The following is a 25,559-nucleotide window of genomic DNA, read 5'->3' as shown; positions in this document are numbered from 1 at the left end:
TGCAGATATCAGTAATTACAATTACAACTATTCTAAATTACATTATGGGTATGTGGACTTGGAATTACAACATGTCAAAATGGAATTATAGATATCTACAATGACAAGTACCGCTACTAATTAAATGTTAAAACGGGTTGCCATACAGGAATGAATACATATAAAATTGGTAATTCAACAGATATGAATATGTATCCCAGGAGCTCTGGTTCACACTCCAGTATAGTATGTGTCGGTAATGCACTATAACTATGGTTGCCATCCGCCAAGAAGAAGAAGAACGTGTCAGTCTGTGTCCTGACGCCTGGGGGCGCTGTGGTGCCACCGCTGCAGAGGCTGCATCCCTCTTATCTCCTTTCCTATACACTTTTCCATAACCCCGTGGATGACGTCACGGGATTAAGGAAATATATTGTAGAGTCCCTTGGTTGCCAACCGCCGTTAAACTGCGAAGAAGAAGAAAAGAAAAAGAAAAGAAGAAGAAGAAGATTTTTTTTCCGTCTCCTTTCCTTAAAGAAAATCCGAACGATCTTTTATCATGGCCTCCACTTAAACACTTCCGGAGGTTAAAGAACAGTGGATAGGAAAGGAGATAGGAGGGAACTATTCGGACGCAGCCTGAGAGCCTTGCTGCATGATTGAAGTACCGGGCGCTGATGTGAGCTGAGCTCAGTGAAATCGTAATGGCGACTGCTGGGACGGCCGACTCGGGACCAACAGCCCCGACAGGTATCTACTAGATTATTTGTTTTGTTAATTTCGGTCCTTTGGATAATTTAATTAATCAATACGCGACGCTTGGAGCCAGTTAAAGCGGGTTGCTGTGGGTGATGTGGCTTATACAGCTAGTTGAGTTAGCCCGTTAGCTCGTTAGCGTCGATGGTTCCCATCCTAACAAATAAACTGGGTAACGGTAGCTTTATATGGCTATTGTTTTTGTATTGGACCTCAGCGCTGTTCTTCGGTCATTGTATATTGTGGAGGAATTAGAGTTGTTTCATTTTCGCACATAAAATCTCTAAATCCCAATGAATTAGATTATTTCCCACGTTGCCTGAATTTTAAATCGAGGGTTTGCATCTGCTGTTTTTCATATTTACAGATGGCAGACGCGATTATGTTGCTGGTGTAGCTACTGTTGATGATTGTTGACTAGGAATTAACACGAAGGTAACCTGGTATTGATCCGTCACGCCAAATGAATTGTTTTAACATTTTTTATTTTACTTTTATTTATTTAAATAAATTTAAAATTAAAACGTTATTCAAATGATGTTACAGAAATTCGTCAGCGGTATATTTGTTTTTACCTGGAAAACCCAGTTAATTCAGTGTTATGTAATGATGAAAAGAAATAGCTCACTATTAATAACAGTATTTATTTACATTTATTAAGTAAATAGGCTTGCCTAATGGCCCTCGTCCACGACTTTCATTGTTTGTGGTTAAACAATTTTAATTATTTATTAACCAAACCTTGACCAAAATGCACATGAAACCCGTTTATTTTGTCCATTTTTTACCCAAACTTCAAAACTTATTCTTAATTCTCGTAACTTTTGACTCTTATGGGTTTCTCATTATTTTAGGATTGAACAAAAGCTAAAAGCAGACCCTGCCTTTTATATTTGGCCGTGGCTATGGATAGGTTAAACATATAATGCCACTCTATGCATACGCAGCGACCCTCATTGGCCAGTTTAGGTCACGTGATAGGTGCTCCACGTGACTTAAAGTTACGTTAGTTGTATTTTAGCTCATATTTATTTTTAGCTAGCCGCTAACGCTTTTATTTTATGTTAAAATAAAAAAATTGATACGTCAAAAGTGGGATTCGAACCCACGATAGTGGAAGTAAGAATCCTACGTTTAACGTATCTTTAGACACTGTCTTTATATTTTTGAGCCTGTGCATTTTATTGAATCATTACTTAACTTAAATTAAAAAAAAAAACTGGGAAAATAACCCCAATTTAAATACAGTAGTAAATGTACACTTTTTTTTCTGATATCAGACTGGTATCTAAAATCAATAACGGATCAGGACATCCATAATTTAAATGTGCATCACATATTAGTTTCCTTTCTATTAGACAAAGTTGCTTTACCCTGCACTAGGGTTGGGCAAAAAATCGATTTCATCGATTAATTGAATTTGGAGATAAAACGTTTTTTATTTTGCAAATTCGAGTTAAATATATATATATAAATATTGTGATAGGACAATCACAGCAATAAAGTTGCACTTTTGACAATATAGCTGATGTCTGCAGTCATTTTTAAGTGCATTTAAAAAAAAATCAAATTGGAAATCAAAATTTTCTTTAAAAAATAGGAGTTTTTTTTTTTTTTAGGCAAAATCGCCCAGCCCTACCCTGCACCCATCCAGGCCTAATAGGTTAGTAAAAATAGTCGTCATAAACCCCTCGTGGCTCCGACGTGGTTGACTTTTAGACGACACAGATACAACTTTCAGTCTGGTGACTCAGAATGAGTTATAAATAGTATAAGAATTGATCTGCTAACTATTCAGTCATCAACCTGATTTCTAAATTGAAATATTTTTCACTGCAAATGGAAAGTTCTCTGAATATCTTTGCGTCTCCTCCCGTACGTCTCTGTTTGCTAAAGAATAAGCTCATGGCTGGTGGCTCTTGTTTAGTGTATACAGAGGAACAGATGGCTCACCGTTTGTCACATGGTCTGTTCCAGACAACTTAAAGTCATTGTTCAGTAATTGTGTTAGTGTGATTCTTTGCCTCAGTCTGCATATCATATTTTTTGGACTTTATTCTTGGTTGGAAGCCTGTGTTTAATGTAAAAGAACAAAATGTTCTGTTTAATTTCCAACTCTTACAAATAGCTTTCAGATATATTATTAGATAATAACCTACATGGCATTAACTCAAGGATGTAAATGTGGTTAATAAAGAACTGCATGGATGAACTTTACAGATAGTTATTTGTTTATTTCTATTTACGTGCACTGATGGCTAATAAATGTTCTCTTAAAACAACTGTTTACTTGTTGAGATCTTTATTTATTTGAATTTTGTCCCATCCACTCAAGACTTTTTCTTTCTGTCTCTTTTTCTACCTAAAGTGCCATTCCATTCTATCTCGAGTTGGTTTCCCACTATCTTGTGTTTGTGTTTTTGAAAGTTGTTAGTGTTTATGTACTGGAGAGTGTAAGCATGCCTGTGTATAGCCAGAGTATACAAATGCATGTGTTTCTTTGTCTAAACATGTTTCAAAACACTAGGGTATGATTAATTACTAATAATAAAATAGTTTGTCTCTGTGTTAATAAATTATTATTATACCCAACTCAGCCCTAATTAATATGTTGCATAATTCACTGGACTTGTTCCGATCAACTCCTGCATGTCTGATTTAGTAGAGTTTATTATGAACACTAGGGATGTCCTGATTCAACTTTTTTTATTTCCGATATGATACCAATACTGCCGTTTAAGATGTAAACCTATTGATAAGTGAAGTCAATGCAAGAAAACACACAAATCTGTACTTTGTTTGTTTTTTTTGTTTTTATGGTTTTGTGTTTCTACTTGTATTGTTTGTCTTGCAATAAAACAAAAAAGAAAACACGCAAATAATAATGTTTTTTTTTAATCGATTTATTTTCCCTGGTTGTGTTTACTAAATGAAGCATCTTGAGATAAAAAGGTTTCCCTGTAATCTTTTGTACATTTCCAATTTCGTAACTGTTGCTCTTGGCTAAGCCTGTTAGGCTGACCGTATCCTGCTCCACAGATATAAGAACTCAGTTCTGGAGGAGAGCATTACAGCGAGGTATTTGCATTTGTGTGTGTGTGTGTGTTTGTGTAGATACTGCATGAATCATATTGCGTGATATAGTGTGCTGTTTTACATAATGAGGAGAATGTGGGCAGAAGGCTGCTCATTGTTGGTGGGGGGGATTTGCAGTTTAACCCAGAGGAGTTGCATGACTTTAGGTGAGTGTGCAACAAAGACAGTGCTTCATTTATACTTTGATGATACCTCTTGTAAATGATCTGCATGGAAATGGCTGTGCACAGACACAGTTTATACCACCTGTGAGAAATGATACCACAGGTGTCTATTATAATATCTTCAGTCCTCTTTTATGGGTTGACCTGCTGTACTTCTTAGTGAAGAATGTTGCATGTTGCTATTGGTTACAACAAGCTGAGGTGATTGCAGAGTGGGTGAGGAAACACGTTTATACAGCAAAGTTTATGTAAGGATGGAATGAATGTGATAAGACTTTTTTGCAAAAACATCGATAGAATTTTATTGATGTTTATGAAGACTTATTTTATTACACATCTAATAATTTGAGGTGTGTCTGAAGCTCTCATTGCTGATTAATGTTTTCTTGTGGGGCTATGTTACATAACATGAGTATAATACACTGCTGGCTTTGATAAGGGTGTTTCTGGACTCTTATTGAAAATCAGTGTGTAAGCTGTGACAGAAAAAGACAGAATTTGATGATGTTGACGACACACTCATCCTCAGGGAGCAGAGGAATATGGAGCAGCCAGCTCAAGGGACCACTGGTTCCAGTTAGAGCTGTGATGGATCTGGTGGAGATGTTATGGGGTCACGATTAGATCTCGGCTCATCTTTGGTCTTACACTCATCAGCCGGTTCTTAAAATAGCTTTGCTAATTAACCAGCCCTGGGTTTCGTAAACGCTCATGAATTATCTTTTCCATTTTAAAACTGACTCAAACTTTAATCTTCTTTGAAGCAGTACTTTACACCTGACTGCATGATAGAGCAACGACACTGAATCAAAGAAAGCACAGTTTTTTTTGGTCAGATTTGATGGTTTTTCCTTGTCTTCATGTTGGTCATTAATGTTTCTTTTGTTCTTTTGTAGGGACCAGCAGCATTCGAAAAATGGCTCCTGCAGAGGTAAGAACACAAGGAAAAACCTAAAAGACATGCATTGTGTGTTCTGGCATACTTTCCACTATTGAATATTTTCAGAAAAGAAAAGTACAGCAGGTCTTGCATTTTTCACCATGAGGCTAGGGCTGGCCGATATGGACCAAAACTCACATCTCTATTTTTTCTCAAAATGGTGATATACGATATTAACCTCAATATTTTTAACTCTATAAAGTCTTACCGGAAACACAATTCTGGGTTAAAAATGCTGATGAAAAATGCCACACAGGCACATTTATTAACAAACAGTTGCACAATATGTGCCACTTTAGTCTTTTTCTCCTCTAAGGGACAGCACCTGTGAGTGAGTTCTGTAGTGTGGCTTGTTTAGGCAACACCTGAAACGAGTATTTTATTATAAAATAAGCAATAAAATATGTATCTCAGAAATATGGGAAAAAATAAATAAGCACATCGTTTGACGTACTCTAAGAACAATATTAAATACTTGTATGATGTTATTTCTACTGTGATTGTATAAATAAAACAACAAAAAAAAGAAGATATAGCTCGATATAGGCGATATTGTAATTTATTGTAAAAATAGAAAATTTGATTTATCTTGAATCTCGATATATTTGCCCAGCCCTACATAAGACACTGATCACAAAAAATGGTTGTAAAAGAAAGAGGCTTGGCTTGGGGAATAAAATGTGTGTAAATGTCCAAACACAAGACCATATTTTTTTTTATTGCTGGCCACTTTGATATTCTGCCACGTGATCATTTCAATATATATAAAAAATGGACATCTCAGATATGTAATGTGTTTAGTACCTATATGGACACAAAAACATTGATTGTACTTCAGACTTGCTTTTTATTACACTTCCCTTTCCTTTGCCCTCACTTATCATCCTGTTCTTGCTGTGTTTCTAAGCACACTTATCACATGAAGTTTAGTATGAATTTAAGTCTGTGTTTTGTTTAGAAGTTGGTTAGACCACATATGGTTTGGTTTAAATGGTTGTCTTATTACTTCTGCCAAAGGTGCCCGGTTCTTCTGGCACAACTCAGAGTATGAAAAGACTATCGGACCACCGGGGGGTGGAAACCACCACAGGAAGAGACCACCTATAAGAAGGTATGAGTTGGCAGAGAACAGGGAGATGTTCCTGAATAGGGAAATACAATGTATAGGCCAAATATTTATTCCTATTATAATGTTATAATCAGACTGAAGGTATATGGATAGCAGTGAAACTGCAGAAGAAGTTTAAAAGGGGTTAATTATCACTCCTCTTGACTTTGAATGTTCATCCACTCTCACCCTCGTCAGACCACGTCTCAGCCTTAAAAGGGTGCCAATCCAACTGGGAATCACCCACACAGTTTGGCAGCTGAGCCAAAAGGCGAAAGGGATGTTCTCATGCAGGATTTTGTGGTGGTGGAAAGTCATCTTCTTCCCAAGGTCAGTGATGAGGAACAAAGTAAAGAAAGCATTTATTGTTATAATACCTGTATAGTTGATGTATAAATAGTTTATTTGTCTTTCTCTGCACCGTGTTCCGCAGTGAAGGCAAGTAATCTTACTCCTGCTCATCACTACAGTGACTTTCGCTTTAAGACCTATGCTCCCATTGCCTTCCGTTACTTCAGAGAGCTGTTGGCATTCGACCAGATGACTACCTGGTTAGTATCAACGCAGGACATGTTCATAACAGCTACCTCTATTAGGGTTGAAGTCACTCTGTGTTTATATATGCACGCACAGTCTATGTTGCATTCCTTCAAGATAAAGCAGACACTGGTAGAACTGTCAATACAACTTGTGTGTGCGTGCGTGCGTGCGTTGAGCTTTTTATTACTAAAATAAATTCTACTGTTTGCAGAAAACAGAATGTGGCCTTCATAAAGATGGATTACGTTCCTACAATCAAACATGGTTGATGTTTACTGACGTTTTGTGGTTGCCATCTATCTTAAATGCCCTAAATCATGTGCAAAATTAGAAATAGTACCAAATATTTTTTCTGCTTAGAGATCAGCAGCAGCTGGGTTTTCAGCAAAGGTCAGCAGTTTTTTAGCAGCCTGAAGACCTTAGTGTCTTTCCAAACACTCTTGAATAGATAAGGCTCAGTTTTCAGCTTCGAGTGAATCATCTTTTACCTCTAAAAATTATATTTACAGTGACTGTCACTTTAACATCCCCCCCCCCCCTTCTTTTTAGTTTTCCTAATGCCCAGAGACCTGGGCATTAGGAAAACTAGTGAACCTGTAAATGCAAACGCTATAATACAATCTTTTGGGGTGAGACATTGGATGAGAGAATAGCCGTTTCAATGTTTTTGGCCATGGCTGTGCTCAATATCCTTTTTTTATATTTTACTATTTACTATTATAAAACATTTATTTACTGTTCAGTACATTTTTTTGATGTTCAGAAATCTGATATTTTGGTGGAACATAATACTAGATATTTCTCATTTCTCCTCTTGAAGTACTCTCTGTGTAATGAGCCGCTGATCGAGTTGTCAAACCCCGGAGCCAGTGGATCGATTTTTTACGTTTCTAGTGATGACGAGTTCATCATCAAGACTGTTCAGCACAAGGAGGCAGAGTTTCTTCAGAAACTCCTCCCTGGATACTTCATGGTGAGTGTGGACAGACTGAGAAAGAGCGCACTCAGCATGAGCGGTTATGAATGTAATCTGAATGAGGTAGTCCAAATTAGAGTGATTATAATAACATCTGTTATCTCTTCCAGAATATAAACCAAAATAAGCGCACTTTGCTGCCCAAGTTTTATGGGCTGTACTGCGTCCAGGCAGCAGGCAAGAATATCCGCATTGTGGTCATGAACAATCTTCTGCCCCGCATCTTCCCCATGCATCTCAAATATGACTTGAAAGGCTCTACATATAAAAGACGAGCCTCTCCGAAAGAGAGAGAGAAGGCTTTACCCATCTACAAGGACCTGGACTTTATCCAGGACATACCTGATGGCCTGCAGCTGGAGGCCGACAACTACAATGCCCTGTCTAAGACCATACAGAGGGACTGCTTGGTGAGTCAAAGATTATTGGATCTCCATCCAAATAACAAATGGTACACAAGCTCCTCTTCTATAAACAACGAGAACTCTCAATTACCGACAATGTTGTCTGTATAAACAGTGAAATAGGTTTTTCTGCTCAAAAAACAATTATTTTGAATGCAGAGTCACACATTGATTGCGTCTGAAAACCAATACTTTGTTTACTTTAAAAGAAGTTACAAAATAAAATGATAGAAATAGACTGATGGTATTCATAGCTGCATTTGCCACAGATGAGCACATGGGTTTCTATTACAGTACTCACTGACGATTAGACTTTATTTACAATCCCTCTGCCTTAAGTTACAGGCATGAGTTTCAGCCAACACAAAGGGAAATGGATCACTAACTAATGTCCTTTTAGGCAGTCGTATTAAACATTTAATCATTATTTCTAAATTATTATTACCATTCTGTAAACTTTTCATGCTTTTATGCTTGCGTAAATGTGCACCATTGAACAGGTTAAAGCTGCAGTTTGCAGAATCGTCACTCCGCTCTGTTTTGAAAGTGGAACCGTAACTCAACCTCCCTTACTGGTGTCTTTTGTGAAAGCTTTTAGCAACTTTTTTCTCAGTAAAGACTTGTGACAAGTGTATGGACTTTATCTTGTGGTAGTCGAGATTTGTCTGGTGTTTTAGAGACTCTAACATGAATACACGCATCACTCTTTAGTTACTGTCCTTAGCAGCGGCTGCTGCCGTCGGCTCATCCCCGCCAGAGATCACACATGGGCCTGTGATCCCAGCTGACTGGCGCTCTTAGCGGACTGATAACCATCACTCCGCATCCAGACTATAAAATTAAATCACCTTGAATAAGCTTCTCTTGGTTTACATGTGATTCATCCCGTTTGTTCTCACTTTTTCTCTGACACAAGTGTGTGTGTGGTGTAGACCTCCGCAGTCATGAAGGTCTGCGAGGATGCAAAGCGAAAGTGACTGGAGCGATTGCAGTCACTTCAATCGCCCCTGATGAGTCGCTTGAACATAGTGGTGCTTTTTGGTCACTTCATCGCTCCAGTGACGTGTGTGGGTGTTTGTGTAGAGAGAAAGAGGGTTGACCAGTTCTTCTCCAGCTGTAAGTTAACAGCTCTTATCATAGACAGCTCCACTTTTATTGTTTAAATGATCAACTTACAGAGTTACTAAAGGATGAGTTTACTCAGAATGTTGGCTCATTCAAGAAGTTAACCACTTTAATTTTATTCTGATAAATTGAGTAAGTGTAGTACAGCCCCCTTCAGCTGCCGTCTGCCCTGTAGCGGGAGGGAGGGGCTGCTGCGCTTGAAAAGTTAAAATTTTTCAACTTTGAGCGACAAGGTTGTGCTTGACCTTGTCGCTTAAAACACGCAAGTCACGTCACTTGAGGGGAGATAACTTGAATTTTGGGGTGATGCAAAGTTTAGAATTGCCTTACTTTTTGTTAAAAGATGAGAAAAGTGACTTTTTGTCCTAATAAAGAGCAACATTGGCGATAAGCATTTTTCCCAAACCCTTATCTTACTGTGAGTCAGTTAGTACCAGCATATTAGAAGAACTGGCTTTTGTTTAAATAAATGTAAAGTTGGTCCAGATATTTATGTAAACATGAGGGATTAACCCATGCATGTTGCTTTGTAGCTGTTACAGAGCTTCAAGATAATGGATTACAGCCTCCTGATGGGCATCCACAACATGGACCAAGCAAGTCGAGAGCGAGAACGCGGTGTAGGTAACTCGGGGGAAAGCGCAGTGTCCGAGGGCGCCGTGACCCCAGACCAGCGCCGGCCACAAGCCCAGAAAAGTCTGTACTGCACAGCCATGGAGTCCATCCAAGGAGAGGCCCGTGGGAAAGGCGTTCTAGATTCAGAGGACCAGTGAGTGTGACCAGTAGCCTGCCTTTGATTCTTTGTTTGTTTTATGGGGCTTTGCATGACTGAAATATCTTTGATGCACCACACATTTATTGTCATATTTTCTTTCTGAATTTCCAGCATGGGCGGTATTCCAGCTCGTAACATCAAAGGAGACAGGCTCCTGATCTACATTGGCATCATTGACATTCTCCAGTCCTACAGGTACATACTGTTTAGTTTCTTTCTCGTTTTGTGGTTATATGGTTTCAATAAACCTTCAAGAAAATATTTTTATTGTGGAAAAGAGTTTATACCTTATTCAGGAGCGACCATGTTTAGATTTATATATTTATCTTTAAATGCCAGTAAAATTGCAGCAAGGTAAATCACAGTAACACTTGCATATCTTTATTCATTGCTGTAACTTTTCACCAATAGTTTTGTAGCAAACCAATGAAAAGCTTTCAATACCAAAACAAGAATTCTGACTTTGAGTAGTCCTAGCTCTTCCCATGTTTGAATGTGGACCGTTACATTATGGGTGTGAACTGTAACATGGCATACAGTACGTGCAAGAACAGGAGGTGATATCTCTTCGACTAATCTCTTAGTCTCAAATGTAATTTAAAAAAAGTGAATTTCAAAAATTACCTTGTAAATTCACTCAAATGTATTTTTCACAGTTGAAAATATTTTGATACATTTAAATTTTTCTGATGTTTTACTATACTTGTATTGTAAATGACTAAAAACTAAAGCTTTATTTTCTCAATGACTTCCTTTGTGGTGACTTGTTGTATTCCTGCTAAATGAAATTATTTGCATGAATAGTATAAGATTAATATTATATTAATTGTATTTTCTGTTTTGTTTGTTGTATTCTGGTTTAGGTTTATTAAAAGGTTGGAACACTCCTGGAAGGCAATGGTTCATGATGGGGTAAGTCTTTAACATTGGTCTTTAAATGCAAATAATCAATGAACCTGCTCACACTGGCTCAGTTACAGCATCATGAATAGCAGACACAAGGATATGATACAACAATACTGTAGTTATTTGGCCTCAAACTTAGATTCTAATGCGTGTGATGAATGTAGTTTGAAGTAAAGTTGTAAATGCCTTTGAATGACCTTTGTTAGATTATTAAAACTCTGTTCTTCTCCAACTTTAGGACACAGTCTCAGTTCACCGACCTGGTTTCTATGCAGAGCGTTTTCAGCAATTCATGTGCAACACTGTGTTCAAGAAAATTCCTCGTAAGCATTAATTTACATGTTACATGCTGTTGAGGATCTCAAGTTAATCTGTTATAATGCAGGTAGGAAAAGCGTTAAAATTAAATACATATCTTTTATCTCTTCAGTGAAACCATCACCCTCTAAGAAGAGCCGTGGTGGAGGTCAGGGGGGCCTGAGGAGGGCTCCCACCCTTGGAGCTCCAACCCCGCTCTCACATGCCACAGGGCTGTCTGCTGTTGACTCAAAACTAGTCTACCACAGCCATTATAGGAGCACAGACTCAGAAGCTGATAGCGGTAGGAACTTTGGTGAACATATAGCGCTTTTCCACCGGGCAGGAGCTGGAGCTAACTTGGAGCTAGCGTGTGTTTTGGCTCGGAGCCATTCTGTTTCCACCAACATAGCTCCAGCTCTCGGAGCCACAAACCAGAGCTACGCTGGCCCCAAATAGCTGCTGGGCTACAGCTCGGCTCTGAAGTGGGCGGGTGCTAGGCGGGGTTATCGACGGTCCTCTGAAAACAAAAAGTAACCATATTTTAAATTGGTTGGCGGCTGGTCGCGTTAAAAATGAGTCAAAGAAGACACAGCAGTGGTCAGAGGAGAACATTGTTTCCGGGTACTGTGGGTGTCTGAAGAGATTCAGGGGAAAGTGGGCGGAGCCCCGAAGACCGAACAGAACTACAGCCACGGAGGAGCTCGTCCTGTAGAAGTGTTACTAGTCCTGGTAAGTTTTATTTCACCCTGTTGTTGGCCTACTACCAATATTGGCTTGCTACAATATTCCCTCATCAATATTATAAACGTTACGTCTAACGTGGTGCAGACTAGTCAGTTAGCCACTGGTTTGCTAGGAAACATAACAATGCTTTAATATTCCTGTAAGCAGCAGCAATATTTCATTGTCATCTCTAGCTCAGTTTGTTTTCATCTCAGAACAAATCCAGTAAGATTGTATATATAACATGTATATGATTATTTGTTGGTCCATCCTGAAATATCATTATATGCCATTTACTTGAATTTATATTTGTTTATGAATAAATGAAACTATTATTAAGAACTAATATTCTTGTTTTTATATTCTTGGACAAAACAAGGTACATTCTTAATCAAAAAGAATTGCACACTCTTTATTGTACACTTGTTTTACCATATTTGAGTTACTGTCTAGAAGTTTGGGGAAATGCATACATGACTGACATCCAACCATTCTTCATGATGCAAAAAACATCCATCAGACTGAAACATAACACAGGATACAGAGAACACATGCATGGATTATTGTTAAAAACACCAGATTTAAAACTCCCAGATCACATCCGACTCAAAACTGTCCAAATGATTTATAAAGCAAGTGAAGGTTCACTTCCAAAAGGGTTGCAGAAAAGATTTTTAGAGAGAGAAAGGGAATATACTTTAAAAACTACATTTCAAGATTAAAAATACCAGAACAACAGTGAAAAGGATGAGTATAACAATATCAGGGGTTAAATTATGGAACTGCCTAAAGAATGAAATGAAACACCAACATAAACCAGTTTAAAAAGCTTTTTAAATCATATATTGTTAGTAAGTTTAAGAAAGAAGAGCAACAATTTTACCTAGAACAGCAATAATATATAATATGTGTATAATGGTATAAAATATAATGGTATAAAATAATTTATATATTACCCCTCTAAATTTAATTGATGAAATTTGCGTCGTAAATATGAATTAGTTTATTTTTAAGTACATGTCATATACATTCATGTGTATGTACATATGTGAATGTATAAACTGTATATATAAAACTTGTGTAAAATATATATTGAATGTGTAGTGTGAAAATGAGTTAAATATTTTTGTGTGTTTGATATTATGCAGAGAACCTTGTTTGATTTTATTGTGATAGGGTAGATATGTGTATAAGCTTTGCTTCAACCTACACACTTTCAGCTGAAGAATTACACAATTGAGTGTTTGTTTGACTGCCGAAATAAATTTAAAAAAGTTTGAAAAAATTCAAATTCAAATATTTTTAATACTTCTATGCAGGAAAAAAGAAGGAAGATGTTAACGCAGATGTTCTTCTATGGAGCAGTCAGGAACACGGTTCATGGACCAGAACCTCCAGCTCATGATGAACTCCACAGCACTGGTTGGAATGGTGTTGATAGACGCAGGCTTAGGCCGTTTGTATTGGAAAACCCAGAATCCTTTAAGTAAATGTTTATATATTATATTGAGTTGGTTTGTAAATCTATTTTTACTTTGTGAAAATAAAGTTACTTATTCTTTATTCTGCAAGGACTTTGTTCATTGTTTAATGCCTACTTGTAAGCACACACATTTATTTTATTTTTTCAGGTAATGTAAATGCTCTTCACATCCACACAGTTTCAAACATCAGCATTTGTTTTTTATTTTTTGCCCCAAAATAGAAACATAACCTGCCCTGCTGTAGCACACACTATTAGGTTTATATTTTTTTTATTTTGATACATTTATATAATTGAAAAGTTCATGCAATATTCACCTAAAGGAGTGGGACATTTAAATAGAATGCAATTGAGAATTTCTCAAATCAGTATTTATTGAAACAAATCAAACAGCAGCAATAGGTATAAAACAAATGTGGGAGTCAATAGGGTGTCATGTGTTGTTGATCATTAATGACACAAGTTGAACAGCATGATGAGGACACAAACATGTTTATTTAAATACAGCATTCCTTCAGTCACATACAGTAGGTCCTCGGTCCAAACGCAGATGAATGAATGACATCAGGACATGTTAGTTTGACTCAAACTTGCGCTGATATTCTGGTCGTATTGAGTCCCAGCAGCAGCGTGATCACGAACGTGCACAGTCAGCCAGCCTTAAGAGCATCTATAATGGTAAACAAACGTATCTAAATCAACTTATTACCTTTATCTGCTGTACTTATGAAGGCATAGTTGAAGCTAAGTTGCTTAGCAAAGTAGTAGTAGTTTATTTCTTCGATCATTATAAACATTTAGAACACGTCACGTGTTTTTAGAGATCTTGTATATTACAATAAGAAAACATCTACTTTAAGTATTTTAAGAGCTAAATGATTCCTGACCATTGAAGGGGTTTAGGCTGAAGTCAAGGCTTATACTGCCTAACCCCATTTACAACTGTGACACTATTACCAAAAGCTAACACTAACACGATCATTGTTAGCAATAAAACGTCTTTGTGAACACAGGTAATTATCAAACGTCGCAGATTCCTGTGACTCCAATGAAGACGGGTAAAGCTGAATCTTTACGTAGGATGAAATAGTAATAATGAAGGCCAAAGCATGGCCTTCATTATGGCGCAAGTGCTCATGGGTAAACTGCTACGTAATCAGTGACGTGGTGATGCAAGGACGTGGCTCCAACTTGCTGCTGCTGCGGTGTAAAAAACCAAACTGGTTCTGTTGGTGGAAAAGCGCTATTAGATCTATGGTTACCTGCACCCACAGGAGCAGTTTTTCTCATATCTGTTTTCACAGGAGTAATACAGGTTGAAAAAAAACTTAAGCAATGCATTTTGTTCTCAGGCGTACAGTTAGGCAGACCAGATCTGGTTCCTAGGACGCCCCCACTGGTAGACGGCCCTGCTGACCACGAGGCCAACCTATCCACGTCGTCACTGGGCAGCACTGGAGACACCTCCACCTCTCCTCCCCTACGGTAATCTCCTTAGCTTTTACCTTCTTTCTCTCTCGTGGTTTGATGTCTTCTGGTCTAACTCTGGTGTTTTTCTGCAGTTCTGTAGGAGTTGAAGTCCACAAGTCAGCCAACACTGACTATGACCAGTGTGCTTCCCACTGGTAGGTGAAGGCAGTAATTTAGTTTTTTTTTCAGGATGTTACTTCCCGTAATTTCCGGGCTATAAAGCATACTGTTTTATTGGCCGCATTCCAATAATTTAGCACTTTGCTGTACTCAAGATAGATTTCACGGAAATGTCCGTTTCAACTCATACGTTTGCTTCACTACATGAAGTCTCCTCACTGCCCCACATCTACATATCAGTCTATTTACAGTTTTCATGGTCAATTTTTACTGGAACCAGACCGATACACAGCGCCGTCCGCTCTTCTTACCGTGAACTACAGCGGAACGATCACAGCGAGTCGGACACTGAGTCAGAATATGGACGCGATCGCTTCTGAACAAATCCAACGTGGTGATTTGGCAACGTCATGCTGTTATGCTACTATTACAAACTGGCTGACTTTTACTCTAGACGGAGCGGACATCAGAACAGCCTGGATACAGCATGTATCCAGGCTGTTCTGATCTCCACTCAGTCTGTCTGTCCTCCTTATGGAAGTGTCTCCATCAGCCTCAGAGTTCAGAGCACCGATCAATCCTGAACAAAACTAACGGGTGATTTAACAACTTTATGCTGTTTATTCTTCTATTACAAACTAGCTGACTTTTACTTCATCCATGCTGCTGCTGCAGCAGGCGCTCTCTCTCTCTCGCTCTCTGACAACATTTCTCCTTGTTGTTGCTATGATGACGCAGTGTGCATCATGACAAAATGAGTGATCAGATCAGTGCGAGCAAGAACGATTTAATGTTGACAACTTCATTGTTCCACCTGGTCTAATGTGACGGAGCTTCATTTTGTGGCTGCATGAAGCTTATAAAACCGGGAAAAATCCACAATTTAGGCTTACAGTCAGGAAATTACGGTATTTTTGTTATCTCATTAACTGTTTTTTTTCCCTTTGCCAGCTTGGAGGCTGATGCAGACACTTCAGGCAACCTGTCTGTAAATGAAGATGTCGTTTCTCTGTCTGACATCATTCCAGAGACGAACATCTGAGTCTGAGCAGTGAACTTGTACATTACTAATATGGAAGGTAATCTCCAGATTTACAGCACTGCCAAGCAGGGTTGGGGTCAATTATAATTGTAATTGCGTAATTGATAATTAATTACAATTATGACGTATTTTTAAAAAAAAAACCTTTGCTGTTGCAATCATAATTTGATTGTAACTGAGTTCAAATAATTGATTTTGTAAATGTAATTGTCATGGAAATTCTATAAAAAACTGTCAATTCTAATTTAATTAAACACAAACTTCTGCAACCATGTTACAGTTATCTGGCTTACACATACGTAGTTAATAATTATTGAAATATGTTTTATATCGACTTTTCCCACTATCTGTCAAAATATTGAAATCTATGGGTATACTGACAGAAAAAAGGCTCAGAAACACACACTAAAAATATTAATACCAATATTTTCATGGATTAGGAAGCCTAAAAAGGTAACCAAGAGATGAGAAACAAATTGGATGATAGATGATATTTTTTGGTGTATTTTACTGTTGATTCAAGACATGGGTCAAACTGACCTGTTATCACAAGAGATGCTAACAGAAAGCTAACACAAGAGGAATATGGAATCAATGACAATGAAAAAGTGAAGTTGAGCATGTGGAATGTAAAATCATAATCCTTTGAAATATAGCGGAAAGAAAAATCAAACCTAAGCTTGAGTCAGCAAGAAGTTGTTCAGCGATGCTACGACTTTTACATAAAATACTACAGTGTCGAAGGTCAATTTTGTTTATTTTAACAATACTGAAGTAAAAGGTCACCAAAAAAGCCACCACAATCATATAAACGGTAATTAAATTAAAGGTAGTTAAGTTAATGAATAATGAATCATTTTTGTCTTTTGTTTCCACTTGTTTGTTGTTTACAGTGAGAAAAATGTGCCATCTATAGATGAGAGGCTTCATGACTGGCTGAGGTTGAGTATGAATGGAAGCCGTCCATCACTTGCAGACCTCCCACTGCCCCCCTGCTGTTTCCTCCCCACCACTTCATAAACCGACACTGTGGGACGAAGCAACAAAGTGCAGGGGATGGATGAGACTGCAAACGCAGGAACCAAGAGTAAGAGCAGGCGGCATGCTAGGCGTTAGGTTTTTCCAGCTGTTGATCCTGTTACTGTGAGCACTCCTGTACTGAAGTCCGTTTCTCCTGGATATTTTATCCAGAAGATGACTGATCTCCCTGCAACAACAGATTTTTTTTTTTTTTAAATCGCTGCAACGTCTTTCCATTGAGCAACATAGGGTTTTTCTACATGTCCGTCTGCCTCAAGAATGCAGTACACAAACTAAGCTGTATATTGTAAAGTCCGTGAGTCAAAACCTCAGAAACCACTCCCACTTCAACAGCATGAGGAGATGCGAGTGTGCAGCATTTGACAGCAGCAGCAGCACACGGAAGATGTTTGAACATTTCTTCTTCTTCAATCACAGCCAAAGCTGCTTGGCATCTGTCCATGGCTGCAGAGACATTAGAAACCATCATTGGTTCTCCCATTTTTACTGAGAAGAAATGATTAAAACAACACATAGTGTTGTCAGAGGTGCAATGCTGAGATAAACCAGACTTAACTCGTCGTTATATTTCATGTTTCCAAGTTAAGCTCGTCTTTTCCTTCACATGGCTCAATGTGCATTTTGGTGATTTTCTGTGGTAAAGTGTGTCTTAATATGACAAAACACACGTATGATCCCATAAAAAAAAGTCTTCTTTTCGTGGCTAAAAGTGCTGAAACCTGAAGGATTTCAAATTGAAGATTTTTTCACATCACTGCAGGCCAGTAGAGGCTGTTAAATTATTATAATTTTCACTGTGATCAGTTTATTGCTTTCATGTCTGTTCCTTTCATCTGTATACAATGCATTTAACTTTTTGCTCTACACATTCTGGAATCTGCCTTAAAAACTGCCCTTATTAGGAAGGCTAAAACAATGATGATGCGAACACTAAGGGGTCTATTCTCCCATGCTGCGCGCTATTCTCATCCTGTACTTAAGTCAGTCGCTGCGCGCCTCCATCCCAGTTACACACTCTGGGTGGAGCGGCCCTGAAATGTGGACGTTCCCATTCAAATCTGGCCTTATGCCCATTCTCCCATCTGCTTCATTTATTTTCTTTTTACGTGCTTCTGAACCTGGAATAATTGCAGTGTCCCAATAAAGTGAAACATTACATTGCACTCGAAGTTTAGACTCAGTTACAATTTAAGCCACATGCACTCATAATATTACAGAAGAGACTCCCGGAAAGAATCTATCCAAAGTGACACTGTCACGCTGTCACGAGGGTGGGGGAGTCACACGAGTACGCCAAAGGATTGACCATCATTTCTAAAATGTTCACATTTAACAGTTTTATGATGATGATTAATGCACGCTTATAATTTCTGAATGCAGGAATGTAAGAAGTCAATAAAATCAGGCTTTCCACACAAACAAGCGTTAATCTGGCATTAATATAAGGGGGAAAATAGAGAGACAACTGTGTTCGATCCTCACACTGCAATAATCTGATCAAATCAAAATGTTACATTATCAACGAAGGCGTTTCAAATTAAAAGTGCGCTTTATCATTTTCACAGAATTCAGTGACATTTTCCAGCATTGAGAAAACTCCATGTGCCGTGATTTCTAGACGCCCCCAGAATGACATCATGGCCGAGTTCGCCTCCTTGGCTTCAGACCGCCTTCAGTTCACAGACTACATGCTTTTGGTTAAGTTACGCGATGTGGGCGTGTCAGGAACCTGGATCGGAGAATACGCGCAGGAAAGAGGCGTGTGAAATAGTGCTTAAGTCCAGATGGGAGAATAGGCCCTTTAAGAGAAAAGGCCTTTATGTTGGGTTTATGTTGAGCTGTCATTCACAGTGGCTTAGCGTGTTTCACATTGCAGGTATGTTTTTCATTTTTGCCACGCACATTTACCTGTGGACTGACGACAACACTGTGTGTGTGCATGTGTGTGTGTGTGTGCGCATGTGTGTGTGTGCGCGTGTGTCTGTGTCTGCTCAGGGGAACTGTAGGTACTAAATACTGCCTTACAGCGAGAAGGGTTTAGGTTCTAAAGTCTAAGGTCGCGTTTTTGTCTTTCCCTTTTTTCTGGGAGAAGTTTTGTGATAAACTAGTGACTTGTCCAGGGTTTTCCTGACCATCTGCCCAGTCTGAGGCTCCAGTGCCCTTCTACCCTGAGCAGGGTAATATGGATGTTTGTGTGAAAGTCTTAACGCAGCTTGTATGTGGCTTTTATACATTAGTTTTGTTCTCACAAGTGTAAGGGCAATAAACTGTCTCTTTTTTATGGCTGTCAGGAAGTGTTTCTGATACAGAAACTTAAATCACCTCTGCAATGATTCAAATGACTTTAGATCTTTCATAGAAGTAGCTGCTGTTTGTGCAGGAAGTGTTAGCTGTGAGAAGAAACTGTGTTAACAGGTGGTGGCGCCAAAGAGAAGAGCCGATCAAATATTTCAGTGAAGTAAACGTGACAGATTGATTTTCTGCATGAACTGATGTTGTTTTCTCATTAAACTGAATGGTTTCTATGGAGTACTTACAAGTTACAAGTCTAATAAGCTGTATCGGATATAAGATTGGTCTTTATTTTTTATTTTGATGCAATCAGTTTACACCTGAAACTTTTCAATCTTCACCTCCACATTCCCTCGGTTTCAATTGAAATGACTGCATTTGTAATAGCACATGTACTCTGATGTAGTTTGAACAATGTTCTTGAATGTAATTATTTCTGGTATTTTGAGGTGATAAAAAAAAAAAAAAAAAATATTGAATAGTTTTCAAATATTTGTCAGAGAGGAGTGAAACACGCGCCAAAGAAAACACTCCAGTAATCTCCTCCTGATAAGGAAAATCCAGATTATATTTTCTAAAGCCTGGGTTTAATTATATGTTCGGTGGTACTGCCTGATTTACTAATGCAGACCAGTTTTGTCGGACTTTGGCACAAATGGTGACCCTTAGGTGCTAGATGGCCAGAAGACACTACAATAAATTTGAACTCATGGAAATCGAACCACAATCTGCAACATTTCAGCTCTGAGAAGTATATTTATTACTGATCGCTGTAGGTTTTATTGTGTACTTTAGAAGATTGTAAGTAAACTGTATATTGACTGAAGGATGTTTGAGACTTTATAGTGTGTGCTGCCTATAAAGAGGGACTATTTGACAGTTAAACTTTTTATATTTCATTTTTAGATTGTGATATGATAGAGATATATTTATCCTCTCCATGATGATTGGTTTGTTAGTTTCCAATTGCTTTTTTTTTTTTTTTTCTACATGAATGTTTCACAAGGCCTGAGAGCCGTCATTGCTGGTTGTCCTATATATGCTTCAACTATTCTATTTTTACCAGGTAAATAAGATGTGTATATGTACATATGAGTCACGGAAATGCCTTCTCATGCAACATGTGCTGCCTGTCTCTCCTGCCATGTTTCAGTTATGTGGTGGTAACGTTTAATGTCTGACTAAAAAAAATGAATAAACATATTTTCGAAATCTTGGTTCTGAGTGAGGTTCTGAGTGCTTTGTCTACCAAACGCTTTAACACTGGAATATAAGTGGGTTAATTTTGTGTGTGTTTTGTAATGTGGAATATCTGTAATGCCAAAAATCCAAATGTTTCAATTAGGGTGTTGGAAAAAAAAGATAGATTCGGCGAAATATTGTAGTATTACGTTGCGCGATTCTCGTATCAATTGAAAATGCAACCATATCGATTTTTTTTTAATTTGATTTCTTTCTTTTTTTTTTATTATTTATTTATTTATTTAATTTTACCTTTGTTTAACCAGGAAATTCTTTTCCACTGCAGGAGACACTGTAACTGCACAAAGAAGTGCACTGAAACCTGGGCATGTTGACCAGCTTGTGTTTTTCCAAAAAAAAAAATCTAAAAGAAAGTACTAACTTTCTGCATTTATTTGTTGTTCCAGACATATTTCTTAGTTAAGTTGCACTAAAGTCAAAGTTGGTTTAAAAGCCACAGACAGATTGTATGTTATTTTTTTATTTTAAGTTGTTGGCACATGGCAACACCTTAAAGCCAATGATTTGAGTGTAAAATATGCCAATAATATATATTTCATACATAATGTTCGCATGTATGTGTACGAATGTACAGATTAGTTGTTTCTTAAGTCATATATTGAAAAAACTACCAGTAATCGCAATAATCACTTTATACTTAAATATCAGGATATATCGTATCGAATTGTATGAGCAGATGCCAGGTATTACACACCCCTAGTTTCAATACAGAGGTCAAAATAGTATTTGTGTTTTTGGAGGTGCAGCTGTAACGCTAACAAAGGTGAACTTTCAAAGCCTGTTGCCCCTTAAATAGTCCTGACAAATAACACATTTTCAAATGTATTGAACTAATGGGGGAAAAGTAACAAATTGCATGATAAATCAAAAACTAAATTAAAGTTATCACCTGCATAAAAAGCTAAATAAATAGCACTTATGGCATGTATTTTGGTATTATGTGATTTATTTATGGCAGATATATTCAGGTATTGAGTGATTTATTTATTTATCTGTGAGTATTTACTTATTCATTTATGTATTTATTTTTTAATTATGACAGAGCTGATCCTTCATACTTTTAACCCTTCCACATCGAAAGGCCTGTTTATAAATCCCTTGTAAAAGCATTGACATATCTGGAAGTGAACTATATAATGATGAACTAAATTGTGGTTGTCCCTTCATGCAAATTCTTCCCCCAGTCCAGACTGGTTGCCTTGAGGTTGCCGTGCCTGGTGCTCTTTGTTTATATGTTTCACAGAGTTCAAGGATGGGTACACAACTCAGTTTTCAAATAACCACATTTAATGACATTTTTCAGCAGCTTTTCCTTTAACATGCCTTAAAATGTCAAATTCAATTTAAAGACAACGCAGTTTGTGATGTATTGCTGCAATGCATTAAATCAGTTCACACACTGTCACACAACCTCACTCTCTTCCTCGAGCAGAATAGACCCACTGATCATGTAATTCAGATCTTTCCAGTTGAACACGTTTCCTGGAGTAATGTGTTTTCCCTGCGAATAGCGTCTAATCTCTGATGCTGGGAGAACATGGTCCCACATGTGGACCTGAGAAATCATGCCAACAAATGACTGATCCTTATCAAAGCCTCCGCCATAAGTGTCCTGTTCTTGGCCCAGGAGGGTGATCGGGGCACCAGTGATAACACTGTTTCCAACGAACCTTCTAATGGATGGTTTGCCATCCAGCCACAGTTGGGCCAATCCATTAGAAGAGCTCCAGGTAGAGCACAAGTAATGCCACGTGTTTGGAGGAAAGGACAAAGACTTAAAGTGGATGCTTATGCCATTAACAGCCACCTCGATAGAATTAGAAGTGCTTTCCTTAAAAAGCAGGAAGGCATTGCTCTGAGCTGGTGAAGACATGGAGAAGATCCCGTACGTCCTGGAGAGATCTGTAATGAATCTGAATACATCACACATATGTAAGAATCGGTGGACAGCCATTTGCCAGATGTTTACACCAATCCAAAAATATTAATCATCAGAAAAGTACCTCAGGCAGACGGACACGTGTTCAAATCTAGTTTTTGATGTGATGAGTTTCACATGATCAGTTGCAGTCTCCTTTGGAAAGACAAACACCTTTCCTGAAAGATCTGCACACAAGTCAAAGTGACATCATTAAAGCTTTCAGGAAGAGAAACAACAGAACCTACCATTATATCTGATGTTACTGAAACGCAATCATTTATCAAGCTTATTTTGTACTGTGTAAAGCTTAATGTGGTACAATTGAATGTTTTCCGTTGCACTTTTTGGTCACGTAAAGCACATTGAGTTGCCTTGTGTATGAAATGCGCTATACAAATACATTTGCCTTGTCTTGCCTTACAAATGTTAACGTATGATTTGATTGAAAGGCAAACTTACCTTCTGTTTTCCCATAACATGTTGCAAACAGGCCCAGCAAAAACAATAGAGTCTTCATCTGTGTTTGGAAAGTTGGTTATTTTGGATCAGGGAGGAAATTTCATTTCAAAGATTCAAAAGTTTTGACAAGCAACATTTTTGCAGTAATTTTTTACACACTGAATAAACACTGCAGAACATTTCTGTTCACTTGATGAATATATATATACAGTAAGTGTTCAAATATAAGTCATCTTAAATGCAGAATATTTAGGGGACGTTTAAACACATTTATTTTTAAAATGATAAATGGAGTGTATTTACCTTGCAGTCTGCTTGTTGGCTTCTTCTGCAATAACTGCTGTTTGACCGTCTGACCAGCCTTTATTTGTAAGAGAAAACTCAGATGACCCTCTTTCATCACTGAGACCTTGGAACTATTTCACAACTTGAAATTGGGGTGGGTGGATAAGTGAGTGATAAGGCAAGGCAAATATATTTGTATATATTTCATACACAAGGCAACTCAAAGTGCTTCACATGATCAAACGTAACGTGCTCGAACTTGAAAACCCTCGGCCTGACATTTAAAAAAATCCTCAAAATATCAACTGTCACGAAAAATAATTTACATTGAAATATTGTGACCAAGCTAAGCACTTCAGTGAATTTATAGTTGGAAATGGTTCATCCATTACATTTATAATACTGGTAGGGGAGTAAAACATGATTAAATATGAATACTCACGTTTGTGCATAGAATTTTATTATGCAGTAGTTTCTGTGACAAACACAAAGATAATTTTTTTGCCACTAATCAAGAGCCCTGAGTGAATGTCACCTTACACCTGTATCAATGGTCCACCTCCTTTCCTTCTCTAAAATCAGTCCACGACAAAGTTTTGTTAAAAAGCCTCAAAAACGCTGTTTTTCGCCAAAAATCTACCAACCGGAATTTTTCTTTTCATTACCAGGAATCACCCTATTAGTACCAATGTTTTGGTGTGAAAATGGTTGGAGGGTATTGCATTAAAAGACCTACACTACTCTACACACAGAGACAGACAGACAGACGACAAACTGATGACAATATCCTTAGCCAAAGCTGGCCGAGGGTAAAAAGTGCAACAGAAAACATTCAACAGCTTAAAAATCAATAAGAACAATGGTAGTGGTACTGTGAGATGGTGAAAATACACAGAGAACAACAGAATATACTGAATCGCCTATTTCTAATCACTTGAATCTGACCACTATTTTGGCCTTTTATCATGTTTAGTACTGAACATTAAGCCTAAGGCTAAGCAGTGTAGCCAGGACTCATACATTTGCCAAAACAACCTACATTTACTTACTTTGACAAATAAAATTGATTAGTATACTGTGTCAACGTCATGAAATTTTTTAATTGGCATTTTATTTAACTTAATAATAAATAAAGTATTTTCTGATTCTGATTAAGTGAAACAGCACTGATTAGCTGATTTATGTTTACAAAATTTGACTATAACCTGGGTCACTGTTGAAACTTTTGTTCCAAAATTTTTATTTTACATGAAAAGGGATGAGATGAATTGTTACTTGTCACTACATTCAGAATGACATCATTTTTTAAATCCAAAAATGTGTATTTTAATTCAAAAGGGATGAGATGAATTGTTACTTGCATAATATGTCATTTAAGTCAGAAAAGGGGGATTTAATATACTTACCTTTGTGAAATACTTCAATTCAACTTTATTTACATAGCACAAATTACAACAAAGTGATCTCAATAATGCTACACCCCTGTAAAATAATCAAATATTCAGATAAAAATCATTATTTTTTTATTGATTGATTTATATGACATTTTTCTAATTATGTTATAAATTGTACGGTAGCAATTTTAAATATAATTAATATTCTTTTTAGTGTTAATCTGAGTGTCCTTGTCATTTATATCTGATTTTTCTAGTTATATTATACATTTTACCATAGCTATTTAAAATATAATTATTCTTTTTAGTGTTAATCTGAGTGTCCTCGTTATTTATATCTGATTTTTTTTTTTTATTTATGTTATAAACGGTTTGTTCCTTCTCCTGAAAACAACAAATATTTTAAGGAATCAACGCTCCAAAGGCAAAAAAATAATCAAATTCTCTGTCAGACTTGCTTCCTACTCCGTCAGCCATAGAGAGTTTATCCCTCTTGACCTTTGACCTAATGCGGAAGTACTGAGCGAGAGCTAGAGCGTATACAATTTGGCTACTTTTCTAAAGATAAAAATATAGACTTTGCTGTTAATAATTTAATATTGACAGCCAAATTCTCCATACATAAATTCCGAAAAAAATAAATAAAATAAAATTCCAAGTTTCTTATTTTGGAAAAACGTTTTTATTCTGCTTGTGAAATTCCTGAAAACATTAAAAAATGAGTCTGCACTGAAATTCTGTATAGTGTTAGAGCACTTTATGTTAATATAATGTAACTTATGTCCTGACCCCTGTAGGATTTTGTTGATACGTTATTGGTGTTACTGGAAAATATGCGGTACTATTTTATTTACTTTCTTTCATTATTATTAGTATTTATTTTTCTCTTATTTCATTCTCTACCTCTTTTCAATAATGTATGTTCAACCTATGAAGATGGCATGCTTAAGTTGTTTATGAATATGTGCATAAAAATAAAAAAATAAAAAAATAAATA

The 25,559-nt window shown here is 37.3% G+C and overlaps 1 protein-coding gene, 1 long non-coding RNA gene and 1 pseudogene across 2 annotated transcripts; 2 read left to right on the top strand and 1 right to left on the bottom strand.

The window, feature by feature from the left end:
• Positions 1-474: 474 nt before the first annotated feature.
• On the top strand, positions 475-19,799 carry LOC114477938 (phosphatidylinositol 4-phosphate 5-kinase type-1 alpha-like; annotated as a pseudogene).
• LOC114477939 (uncharacterized) lies at positions 11,377-13,355 on the top strand. Its single transcript, XR_003675791.1, has 2 exons — positions 11,377-11,798; positions 13,112-13,355. It is a non-coding gene; the product is annotated as an uncharacterized LOC114477939 (long non-coding RNA).
• A 1,973-nt stretch (positions 19,800-21,772) lies between the features above and the next one.
• On the bottom strand, positions 21,773-23,461 carry LOC114478126 (serum amyloid P-component-like). The gene is made up of 4 exons (XM_028470969.1): positions 23,187-23,461; positions 22,884-22,941; positions 22,507-22,609; positions 21,773-22,416 (listed from the first exon to the last, which is right to left on the bottom strand). Exons 2-4 carry the CDS (start codon positions 22,939-22,941, stop codon positions 21,906-21,908), a joined length of 672 nt encoding a protein of 223 aa, XP_028326770.1. The 5' UTR covers positions 23,187-23,461; the 3' UTR covers positions 21,773-21,905.
• Between the last annotated feature and the right edge of the window lie 2,098 nt (positions 23,462-25,559).

The sequence above is a fragment of the Gouania willdenowi genome, chromosome 16 (genome assembly GCF_900634775.1).
Source record: "Gouania willdenowi chromosome 16, fGouWil2.1, whole genome shotgun sequence".
In the NCBI taxonomy this organism is placed as follows: Eukaryota; Metazoa; Chordata; class Actinopteri; order Blenniiformes; family Gobiesocidae; genus Gouania; species Gouania willdenowi.
The sequence above is the reverse complement of the archived record's forward strand: the minus strand, read 5'-3'. Positions and strand labels throughout refer to the sequence as shown.

What these genes read in the sequence shown, in the direction of transcription:
- LOC114478126 (XM_028470969.1), bottom strand. Translation starts at nt 22,941, where the DNA reads ATGAAGACTCTATTGTTTTTGCTGGGCCTGTTTGCAACATGTTATGGG. An exon ending in ATGTTATGGGAAAACAGAAG is followed by an intron (nt 22,610 to 22,883) that starts GTAAGTTTGCCT and finishes ACTTGTGTGCAG; the next exon opens with ATCTTTCAGGAAAGGTGTTT. An exon ending in CACGTGTCCGTCTGCCTGAG is followed by an intron (nt 22,417 to 22,506) that starts GTACTTTTCTGA and finishes TGATGTATTCAG; the next exon opens with ATTCATTACAGATCTCTCCA.